Consider the following 12,146-nt stretch of genomic DNA (forward strand, 5'->3'; position numbering starts at 1 on the left):
ATTCTCTCCTGACGTTTCGCCCACATCTATGGCAGGCAACCTCAGAGGCTGTGAGGTCTGATGGAAACTAGGCAAGTGGGGTTTATATATCTGTGGAAGGTCCAGGGTGGGAGAAAGAACTCTTGTCTGTTGGAGGCAAGTGTGCATGTTTCAGTTAATCACCTTGATTAGCACTGAAAAGCCTTGCATAGAATCATAGAATCATAGAATAGTAGAGTTGGAAGAGACCTCATGGGCCATCCAGTCCAACCCCCTGCCAAGAAGCAGGAAATCGCATTTAAAGCACCCCGACAGATGGCCATCCAGCCTCTGCTTAAAAGCTTCCAAAGAAGGAGCCTCCACCACAGCCCGGGGGAGAGAGTTCCACTGCCAAACAGCCCTCACTGTGAGGAAGTTCTTCCTGATGTTCAGGTGGAATCTCCTTTCCTGTAGTTTGAAGCCATTGTTCCGCGTCCTAGTCTTCAGGGCAGCAGAAAACAAGCTTGCTCCCTCCTCCCTATGACTTCCCCTCACATATTTGTACATGGCTATCATGTCTCCTGTTAGCCTTCTCTTCTGCAGGCTAAACATGCCCAGTTCTTTACGCCGCTCCTCACAGGGCTTTTTTTCCAGACCTTTGATCATTTTAGTTGCCCTCCTTTGGACGCTTTCCAGCTCATCAATATCTCCCTTCAACTGCGGTGCCCAGAATTGGACGCAGTATTCCAGGTGTGGCCTGACCAAGGCAGTTTCAAAGCCTGGCTGATTCCTGCCTGGGGGAAGCTTACTTACTTAGGCGAGCCCTCGTAGTTCGAGGATGATGGTCCTCCATTTCTTGGAAGACGTCTGTGCATGATTTTTTTTTAATGTGTGGAGGTCGGTGCACGGTCGGTTAACACACAGTCTTCACAGATTGAGGTCCCAGCAGTGGTGTGATTAACACAATGAGAGTGGCTTCTCAGTCTGTTGCAACCTTCTTCCGCCATCACAGCCATTGTAACATGTACCATGTTATCCTCCGCCTGCTCCGCCGTTGAGGTCTTTGGGTCTTCGGATTGTTCTTGGTCTGGATCCTCCCCTGTGGCCACTCCTGGGAGTGTGTGACTCCCGTGGTTGTGCCCGTTCTTGGTCTGGATCCTCCCCTGTGGCCACTCCTGGGAGTGTGTGACTCCCGTGGTTGTGCCCGCAGGTTCATTGGAACATGCAAGCCCCCTCACCACGGCAAGGTGACAATCCATCGAGGGGGCATGTGGACAATTTCAACAGAAAGGAGGAAACCATGAAAATGAACAACATCTGGCTACCAGTATTAGGTATAAGTAAAGGTTCTCCCCTGACATTAAGTCTCTGGGGTTGGTGCTCATCTCCATTTCTAAGCAGAAGAGCCGGCGTTGTCCATAGACGCCTCCAAGGTCATGTCCAAGAGTCCAGAAGAGCCTTGACTCCGCATATGACCATCATCCCACTTTCTTTGCTAGTTAACTTGAACCCAATATGCTTTATTATGCCAATTGTTTGCCTTAGATCAGGCATGAGGCAAACTTCAGCCCTCTGGGTGTTTTGGACTCCAACTCTCACAATTTCTAACAGCCTACCAGCTGTTAGAAATTGTGGGAGCTGCAGTCCAAACACTCAGAGGGCCGAAGTTTGCCCTATGCCTGCCATAGATAGTTGAGCATAGTTTTCATGGTTGCCCCTCGCTGTTAGGAATTGTGGGAGTGGAAGTCCAAAACAACTAGGGGGCAGAAGCTCACCTGTGCCTGCTGTAAAGTAAACAAATGCAACTCAGCAGCAGTTTTAACTACCATGACTCAATGCTATAAAATCCTGGGAGTTTCAGAAAATCTTCGGGCCGGTGACTCTCTCCCTCAAGCCCAGGTATCTGAAGCAACCAATCAGGAGGCCGCACCTCAGCCATCCCCGGGAGTGCTCGGAGAGCTCCTTCAACCCCCTCCCGAACCCCCCCGCCTGCCCCGAACCCCTCCTAGAGAATGGCGCCTTCAGCAACCACATACTTCGCCTAATGGTTGAACCATCCCTGGCTCCATAGCATCTAGACATGGCAGTTAATGTTGTCAAATTTCGTTAATTCTACAGTGCAGATGCACCCACAGAAGGGATTCTGAGTGCATACTTTTGGTATGTACATGTAATAAGTTGAACAATACTAATTTCAAATCTTAATTATGCAAGCACAAAGTTAGAAACCCGTGATTCCATGAACCTACCTACAACAGTTTTTCCTTCATTGTTTTGTTAACCTTTGGTTTTAAATTCTGCCGAGGAGAATTTGATGCAGAATTCCATCAGGAACCTTTCAATTACACCCACCACCTTTTTATAAGGTTACAAGGAGCAGCTGTGATTTCTCAGCAGAATAAAAAAAAAAAGGTGGGTAGTAAGAGGTTGCCCCATCATTGGAATACTAGGCTGCTTGAGTCTTTGAGAAGCCAAAGCGCTGCATTTTTTAAAAAATCAGTCCATTTGCATGTTTTGTTTTCCCCCCACTCATTTTCAATATTTCTTAAGCCAATGAGCTCAAACCAGTTCCATTCTTCCTCTGCCGTTTTAGTACATTTTAACATGTTGTGAATTTCTTATATTGTTTCCGAGCACCACTATGATTATTAGTATCAAAGGAGGGTGGAAATTTCTAAATAAGTTAATCATAGCTAGATAAAAGCCTAGCTATGATAGAGGGGGTCATAGAGGGGGAGGGAGCAGAAAGAATAGATAATTTCCACTAATTAGAGAGGTCATCAACATGGGAAAGCAAAGAGGGGAACAAGCTTGCTTTTGTAAGCTCAGCCTTGTCACCCACATCAAATTTATTGTGCCACAGAATTCAGTGGGAATCATTAAGAATCAAGACAGTTGTTCTGGAATGAACCTCATATTTCATCTGCACAGCATCACTTTGGGTGCTATTTCCTAATCTTCTTGAGTGTGGTTGAGCACAGAAAAGAGCAGGTGGAAGCACAAAAATGCTGGGAACTGGCTGGAGACATGTGATAGATGCTCAGAAAGATGGCCAAGACTTAGCAATGTTCAGCTTCACAAAAACACAAAACAGCCTTTTTGTGGTAGTCATACAATGCCAATAAAATCCTTTCCCACAATTTCCTTAGGCTGATAAGGCAAAACATAATACTGCAACAGAAATGGATGAAAATTGAGGAGGACATGGACTAGGTTTAGATTATTCCAGAATATGTTTTATTGTTTTAACAATAACTCTTACCTCGCTTAGGGTTAATGGTACTGAAATATAAGTATTTTAAACCACAGCATAAATTTATTCTTATCTTCAGAAGCATTGACCAAGGAACAATTTTATAAGGCTGATAAATTCTTCTTGCACATATCACATGGTTCTTTGACAATGACTGAGTGCAAAAACCGCTAACCACGTTCAGGGAACAATACCCTTATACATCATATTTTTATATGTAAACATATCCTGCTTCCTTATATTACAAGTATATGTTAATATCAAGCCAAATATTTCACATTACAATGTAGTTACTTAATAAAATATTTAATTAATTATTATTGATACAAGCATTGATCTTTAAATACAAAATATTACAAAACAGGATAAATTACAGTTATGTCTTTGTTATTTCAAAACAATATACAGACTCCAAAAGCTGCAGCAGGCACATTGTATTCAGACAAAACAACATAAGTGAAAGCTGGATTTTCACAAATATTTATTGCTCACTGTACCAAGCCCTTTAGCTTCAAAATTTGAATTTTAGAAGACAAACTCTTGAAAAAGAGGATTGCCATGAAAGAACTGGAAGCTAGTCAACAGCTATTTTTCTAGTTTTTACTCCCCACATTTTTATCATCACTTTCAAAACATAGATATACTAAATAGGCTTTTCCACATATTCAATAAAAACATTAACACAATCATTTTTCACAATAGGAGAAGGATTAATGTAACACAATATATTACATGTTTCAAAGCCTTCATTAAAACAAATAGTTTATAAAATTGTGAGAAAATGGATTAGAAACTCTGGGAGATACACTCACGCGTATTAGTAAAGATACATATCGTGCCTCAGTAACACAATCATTTCAGAAAAATCCTAATTTGAAATTTATGGCTGCAGATTTATACACACTTGTAAGTCCCGTGGAACTTCAAAGTAAACCTGTATGGTCCATCTCTCTGCAACTGCCAAAAATGTGTAATTTCCAGATCACTTCCTTCTGGTAAGGTCTCATGAACACATGCAATGACTTAGTGAGAAGCCTTGGCTGCAGAACTATTTGAATAGTTGCAATGAGTATCCCTAGCATTTTGGCCAGATGCATTAAATCTATTGTTTTCTCAAAGTGACTATTTCCTCTTTTATTTTACTTTTCCTTTCTTTTGAAAGCTAAAATACACACAGTTTGCTTATTTCTACCCAAAGATGGTTATCTATGTTGACACTAGTTGACTATGAAATTTATCAGCAATTTCTGATAAATCTGGAGATGCTGCAAAATGAGTTTGAAATCTTTGATAACCTTCTTTCTGCACTCAGTTTTCACAAGGTAGTGTCTAACTAGAGAAACAATTGGGCCCCTTGGTGTTTGAGAAACACTATCAAAGGAACTACTATTTCGGTGAATATCATGGGTATTGAAGCCAGACTGAAGGAGAAGTGCTCTGAGTTGATTGTGACTGCTCATGTGATTGAAACTTAATCTTCTCATAAATCTCTGATAACAAGCAATCATTCAATTTCCAACAACCTAAAATTGTTTGCAATGTCTCCACCTTGAACCTCCAATGTTGCACATAGGAATTCAAGGGGAATATATTTATTTCACTGCATCTTGGGCTGTGAATTCCTCACAATGCATTTGCATAGTAAGGATGAGTGAAAAAAGAAAGTAAACGTTGCTCCTATTTATTCCTTGCTGATACTACCTGTGTGTTATATCATAGCTTTTTGACCAATTAATCTGATAGATACAGAATAATGATCATTATTTACTAAATGGAAGAGTATCTGTTAAATGGGAAGAGGGACAGCTGCCATGTTGTACAGATGTGCAAGAAACATTTTGTGTAACACACAGAATAATTGTCCACAATAAATTATATGATGAGATCATGAAGAAATGCCTTCTTAATTACATACAATGAAGATCTTTAGATACCTTGCCAATAACAGGGATCTTGGGGACATAAATATGCTGGTAAAAATTAAAACCAAAACTACATTTCATTTAGGTCAACAAAAAATTAACCCACATGCCTTTAGGTAAAATTAACAGATGGATAAAAAATTACTGCTGCTGAAAGTGGGATACCATAGCCCAGTCTTGCCTTGAGGCAATGTAATCTTTCAACTTTCTACTAGTGGTTTTTGCCATTTTGCAGAATTTGAACAAAATTTTATTTATAGAAAAGGATATTCTGAAAAGTAGTTACCCTACATTTTCTTGTCCTGTAAACAGTTAGAGGAGACCTAATTTGTCATAAAACAGACCATATTGCTCCTTTACATAGATGTTACATAGCAACTACATTTGACAATTACTTTGGCATCTGCTTCATTCAGTATTTTCATCTCCATTTTCAAATCCACTTCCCAACCATCCCATCTCCCTTCAATTACTGACTATGTAGAAGGGAAGACAATGAATTAAAGTGGTGTAAACAAAGTGTTAAAATTTCTAACATTCACAGGGAACTGATCCTACCATACAAAGATCAAAATAGCAGCACCATTTATTTACTGTTTATCATCATTACGAAGAACTATCGTTTTATAAGTAACTCTAAATATTCCAGTATCTCGATGCCAGATGACCAGCTGACGACCGATGCCTCCACAGGAACAAGTTTTTGAGACAACTGAGAAATCATGTTCTCCAGCATATATCCATGTCTTGGCATAACAATGTCGTTCTTTTTCAAATACATTACTGGGCACAGATCATTCCCACCATCACCTATATAGATAATTTGTGAGTACTTCATATTTGTAGTTAAACGGTTTTCTACAAATTCTTCTAAGATTTTTCTTTTGCAGAGGTTTACAGGGCATTTGGCACAATCATGAATGTGACAATTCTGTACAGTAAGATAGCCAGAGCCATCAAAGCTTGCAGGATTTGTAAACACATTATCAAACAGGTGAGAGACATTAGCAGCTTTTAAAATCCAATCAATAAATACTGCATTGGAATCTGAAATAATTATGCAGTCAAAAAAGTCTTTGTGTTTACCAATAAAATCCAGGAGATCTTTCATTCCTGCAGTGAAAGGGAGTGTTGTCATAGTCCTTTTCATCTCTTCTTCTTTCACTCCATTGTCCCCCAGGTATCTGAATACTCTGCCCATATATTCCGTCCAATATCCTTTTTTATAGGAATGTTTTATTTCATCAGGAAGTTTTGAAGCAGGTGCACATTTCACAATCCAGGTATCAGTGTTTTCATCTACAACTGTATGGTCAAAATCAAACACCAGCAGAAGCTTCATTGCTGTTGGATGAATGTACCCTGAAAAGGAGGGGAAAGTGTTTAGGTAGGAGCTTTATTGCTAAGTATAATTTTTTTTATTTATGCAATTTATACCATGCCTTGCCCTAGCCAAGGGCCAAAAGTGGCTTACAGTCAGTACAAACATACAATATAAAAATTACAAACAATTAAAACCATAAATATTAGCAAATGCTGTAAAACACTAATTTAAAAATATATTTAAAACCACCCTGATAATACAGAAGAATCGAAGGGCCTTCCTATAATTATATTACAGTTTGATGAAAGAAAGATTGAAAGAAAAATAGCGTATTTGTCCATTAGCTCAGAAAAAATAATCTGCCAGGAAAATAAACTTGTACTTTACTCTCAGATCAGGCTACAACCTCAGCATTTTACTATGTTTCTCAAAGTAATGAGAATTCACAAGACACAGGATTTTGTAATACCACACAGACTGGACTAGAAATAAGAACTGGGTTCAAACCTGTGTTTGCTTTCAGCCTAACTGAGGGCACAGGACCGTTGTAAAGATGAGAACCACATATGTGGAGCTTCTTGTAAGAAAACTGGGATACATAAAGTGAAATAATGCCATAATTCACTGAATCTAAGGTGCCATCGAAAGTAAGGTGTTCTCTGTTTTTAAAGTTTCAGTTTTGGCAAAAACAATTTTTCTCTGACAATTTTTAAAGAATTTTCTCTACATGCACAATACTTTATTTTTGCTTCCACTTGGAAGTCAGATTGTTTGCACAAGTCTATTTTTCTAACTCTATGGGCCTGTTGGGGAGGTGGCAGCAGCAACAGGAAGTGGCACTTAGCTTAAGCAGACCAGTAAATAGTCGTCTGGCTGAGGAGAAAAGGCCAGGTTTGGCAGAGCTGTTTGGAGCTGGGGTTTTCCTTCTACTCTCTCAGAAGCAAGACAGTTCAAAAGAAAACAAATAAAAAAGGCAAATCTAAGGTGCCACTGAATCTAAGGCACATCCCATTTTAGACCCCTTAATGGGAAAGAGTGTGCCTTAGATTTAATGATATACAGTATATAATTCATTGTGAAAATTCAAGTATTTTCCATCCCTTATGCGTTTCAAATCCAGAACTAATTATGACCATATAGAAGTATGGCTTAAAATCTCTAGGGTGTAATATATACACAAGCATATTACTAAATGTGTACATATACACAAAACAACAACACAGCAAGCTGCATTTGTTTTTGAAGTGTCACAGTAGCCTTTGTTGTTTCTGTTGAAATAGGCTAAAATGGCTAACTAGAGATAAAGTGCAAGTTGAGTTAATTACTTTAGTTTACAAAGCAGTTCTCAGACTAAACAAAAGATATTTGGTTAGAATGTAAGATTATGCAATTGGCCTGTGAAAATGAATATTTTCTCTCAATATAGCAGCAGAAGCTTTTTTTAAGGGAAAGCAATCTAACGTGCAACAACACAATGGTACTCACTGGTTGACAGATGTTTGAAACCCGAATTCATTGAAGGGTCTCAAGATAAAAAGTGGTGAATGTATTTCAGTTTTGTTCCAACATAAATGCAGGGCACTTTACAACAGCTGCACATAAAGAAAGATGAAAAGACTTACATTTTCCTCCTGTCCTCACTGTGTTTCAAGGCACTAAGGATGAATTACATCATTTTATACTTGCAACAGTCCTGTGAGGGAGAGTAGGCTTACAGAACTGGACTAGTTTAAAACCATCTGTAAAGTGAGGATTTGGAGGTCTTTCACAATGCATAAAAAGCACAATGTAATGATAAACACTGCTCCAATCATATTGGATAGATCCTGGGTTGTATTATCAATTGCTAGCAGCTGTTTTTTAAAGTCTCCTTATCAAAAGAGTTGTTGAATCCTTCTGCACCTTTTATCAGGAAGACTGTCCCAATAACTTAAACAATGACACAAAATGCTTAGACAGCTTAAGGAAACCTTATAGGATATATCCTAGATTATATTTAGTAATTCTGTGGATTTTAATTTTAAAAAAAAATGTGTGAGAACATAATACACCTAAATAAACATTGTTTCTGATACTGACTTGATATGGGAACACAGAGCTCAGGTGATGCCGTAATCCTAACAGTGTTTGCTTTAAAAATATATTTTTAGCATATATACACACAATTTAGTTGTTCATTATAGTACAAAGGGATGAAAAATTGTGAATGTGATTAGTTTTGAGGCTACGTAACATAAAAGCTGTGTAAGAAAAAAGAAGTTTCAAACAATAGTTTTAAGGAAAGAGTTCATATCAAAATTTGCATTACTTTTTACATTCTTCATAGTCAGTTGTCAATCCCCATGGTTTTATTAATGGAAATTACCTGTAATAAATATCCTTACTCTCCAAAGTCCCTGCAACCTCTGTAGGAAGTGCTACTTACATTTTGGGATGAAAATTTCACTATGGAAGTAAAAAGTGACAGACTGAGGGCAAGCAGTGTTCCTCATTCAGATGGCAGATTTGCTTTTCCTAAGCAGTAGATAAGGTAAACAAGTGATTTTATTCTGTGGAGAAAACATGGAAGATGCCTGATTAGCTATACAGCCATAATTGAGTCTCATCCAAGGCGACATTTGCTTCTCATCACTGAAATAATGTAAGAGGTGACAAATGTATTATTATTATTATTATTATTATTATTATTATTATTATTATTATTATTATTTGCCCAGCTAGTCCAGCATCCTGCTTCCCACAGAGCCCAACCAGATGGTTCTGGGAATTCGGAAAACAGGGCATTAGTGCAAATGCATCCTCCATCTGGATACCACAGTAACGGGTATAGCACATACTGCTTCTCACATATATAGCATGGAGAGAAATGTGGGATATAAATAAATAATATACAATAAAATAAAAATAAAATCTATCATAGATATAATAATAATATATTTATTACCTGCCTATAACAACAAAAACCTGAGGACCTTATTACAAGATTTGTGTTTTAAAATGTCAATTAGAGCAGGTAGTTTTTACTGATGAAGTTCCTCTCTGTCAGCTCAAGCTCCCCTTGCGGGGACATGAGAGAAGCCTCCCACAGGATGGTAAAACATCAAACATCTGGATGCCCCCTGGGCAACGTCCTTACAGACAACCAATTCTCTCACACCAGAGGTGACTTGCAGTTTCTCAAGTCGCTCCTGATACACACAAAAAAGGAGGTTAAACAACCCCCTATAAGCGATATAAACACACATATAAATTGTAAAAATGAAATGTATGGGGACACAAAGTATCTCATGAAAATCTTTTAAAATATGATTTATTGCTTATTTCACAAAGACGAACGTAAGTTTCTACTTATGTTTGCCGCAGCCAACACACAGCTCAGCTTTAAAAGGTACAGGTCGTTGTGTGTCTTCAAATCATTTCTGACTTTTGGCGACTCTAAGGTGAGATGACAATAATAATAATAATAATAATAATAATAATAATAATAATAATAATAATAATAATTTAATTTCTTACCCGCCTCTCCTCATGGCTCAAGGTGGGTTATAAAACAATTAAAAAACATAACCACAGTAAAAACACTACAAACACACACACTAAAATGTACCTCCATAAAAGTTACATGCCAAAACGTATCTCTACGAAATACATACCAAACAAAATAGAGCTCAAACAAATTCATGTTTTGGCCTTCAACTCCCAGAAATCCTAACAGCTGGTAAACTGGCTAAGATTTCTGGGAGTTGAAGGCCAAAAACATCTGGGGACCTCAGGTTGGGAACCACTGCTTTAAAGGGTGCTGCTGCCCCACCAGATAAGTCCTAGGATTCCACAGCATTGAATTGCAGCATACCAAAATACTTGGGAGTTACCCTGAATCATGCCCTGACTTACAAGAAGCACTGCTTGACTATCAAGCAAAAAGTGGGCGCTAGAAATAACATTGTACGAAAGCTGACTGGCACAACCTGGGGATCACAACGTGACACAGTGAAGATATCAGCCCTTGCACATTGCTACTGTGCTGCTGAATATGCATGCCCAGTGTGGAATACATCTCACCACGTTAAACAGTGGATGTGTCTCTTAATGAGACATAAATAATTTTGGAATTAAGCTCGCCCAAAGTCTGAAATGACTTGAAGACACACAACAACAATCGTAATTAACCTGACTATCTCATTGGCCAGAAGCAGGCCCACACTTCTTATTGAAATCCTGACAGGTTTATGTCGGTTGAAATTATTTTCATTTTTAAATATTGTATTGTTCTTTCATTGTAAATGTTGTTGTTTTGCACTACTAATAAGATATGTGCAGTGTGCGTAGGAATTTGTTCATTCCCCCCCCCCCCCCAAAATGATAATTCAGCCCCTCAACAGTCTGAAGGATTGTGGACCGGCCCTCTGCTTTAAAAGTTTGAGGACCCCTGCAGTAGAGTCTCACTTATCCAAGCTATTTCTGTTGGAAATTAGGCAAGTGGGGTTGATATATCTGTGGAATAATGTCCAGGGTGGGAGAAAGAACTCTTGTCTGTTTGAGGAACGTATGAATGTTGCACTTAATCACCTTGATTAGCACTGAATAGCCTTGCAGCTTCAAGGTCTGCCTGCAAAGGATTCCCCCAGGCAGGAAGCAGCCAGACCTTGAAGCTGGATGGCTATTCAATGCTAACCAAGAGGGCCAATTGCAACATTCGCACCTGTCTCAAATAGCCAAGAGTTCTTTCTCCCATCCTGGGCAACATTCCGCAGATATATAAACCCCACTTAAATACAGTAGAGTCTCACTTATCCAAGCTTCGCTTATCCAAGCTTCTGGATTATCCAAGCTATTTTTGTAGTCAATGTTTTCAATATATCATGATATTTTGATGCTAAAATTTTTGATGAGACTCTAAATACAGTAGAGTCTCACTTATCCAACATAAACGGGCTGGCAGAACGTTGGATAAGCGAATATGTTGGATAATAAGGAGAGATTAAGGAGAAGCCTATTAAATACCAAATTAGGTTATGATTTTACAAATTAAGCACCAAAACATCATGTTATACAACAAATTTGACAGAAAAAGTAGTTCAGTATGCAGCAATGCTCGTAGTAATTACTGTATTTACGAATTTAGCACCAAAATATCACGATATATTGAAAACATTGACTACAAAAATGGCTTGGATAATCCAGAAACTTGGATAAACGAGGCTTGGATAAATGAGACTCTACTGTACATCACAACTTGTACCCTCGGTTCGCTTCTGACATGATAAATAAACAGCATTGAACCAGGGGAGGTGAAGTGAATGCTACAAAGTCGGTGCAGCCGCGGAGTCCAAATCCAAAGGTACAGGTGTCTGTGGGGCCGGAGGGCCTCGCGCCGGGTTCCTTAGGGCCCGTCGCGAGCGAGGCCGGGCCCTATAACGAATGACAGGGCTGTTTGAAGCGCGCGCGGTGTGGATGGGACGGGGGATGGCAAGGGACTAGGGATGAAGGAGGGGGGCGAGAGTGCAGAGTAAAAGAGACCCTTCCCCGCGGCTCTCTCCAAAGCAGCCTCGGCCAAACTAACCTGCAACATCTTCGCCCAGCCGGGTCACGTGAGCGAGCGCCCGAAGAGAACTCTCGTGCCGCGTGATTGTGTCCAGCAAGCGTCGCGAGATTTCCTCCCTCCAATCCTCTTTTTCTCTTTCTCCCC

At 39.2% G+C, this 12,146-nt stretch overlaps 1 protein-coding gene across 2 annotated transcripts; it reads right to left on the minus strand.

Moving 5' to 3' along the window:
- Nucleotides 1-3,172: 3,172 nt before the first annotated feature.
- On the minus strand, nt 3,173-12,142 carry phospho2 (phosphatase, orphan 2). 2 transcript variants are annotated; one of them, XM_008119028.3, is made up of 4 exons: nt 12,021-12,042; nt 8,883-9,006; nt 7,943-8,049; nt 3,173-6,495 (listed from the first exon to the last, which is right to left on the minus strand). In XM_008119028.3, exons 3-4 carry the CDS (start codon nt 7,971-7,973, stop codon nt 5,750-5,752), a joined length of 777 nt encoding a protein of 258 aa, XP_008117235.1. In that variant the 5' UTR covers nt 7,974-8,049; nt 8,883-9,006; nt 12,021-12,042; the 3' UTR covers nt 3,173-5,749. The 2 variants fall into 2 exon arrangements, with proteins under 2 accessions (XP_008117235.1, XP_003226314.1); XM_003226266.4 differs by lacking the exon at nt 7,943-8,049 and having other exon boundaries at nt 12,021-12,142.
- Nucleotides 12,143-12,146: the final 4 nt, after the last annotated feature.

This window comes from Anolis carolinensis, chromosome 1 (assembly GCF_035594765.1).
Source record: "Anolis carolinensis isolate JA03-04 chromosome 1, rAnoCar3.1.pri, whole genome shotgun sequence".
In the NCBI taxonomy this organism is placed as follows: Eukaryota; Metazoa; Chordata; class Lepidosauria; order Squamata; family Dactyloidae; genus Anolis; species Anolis carolinensis.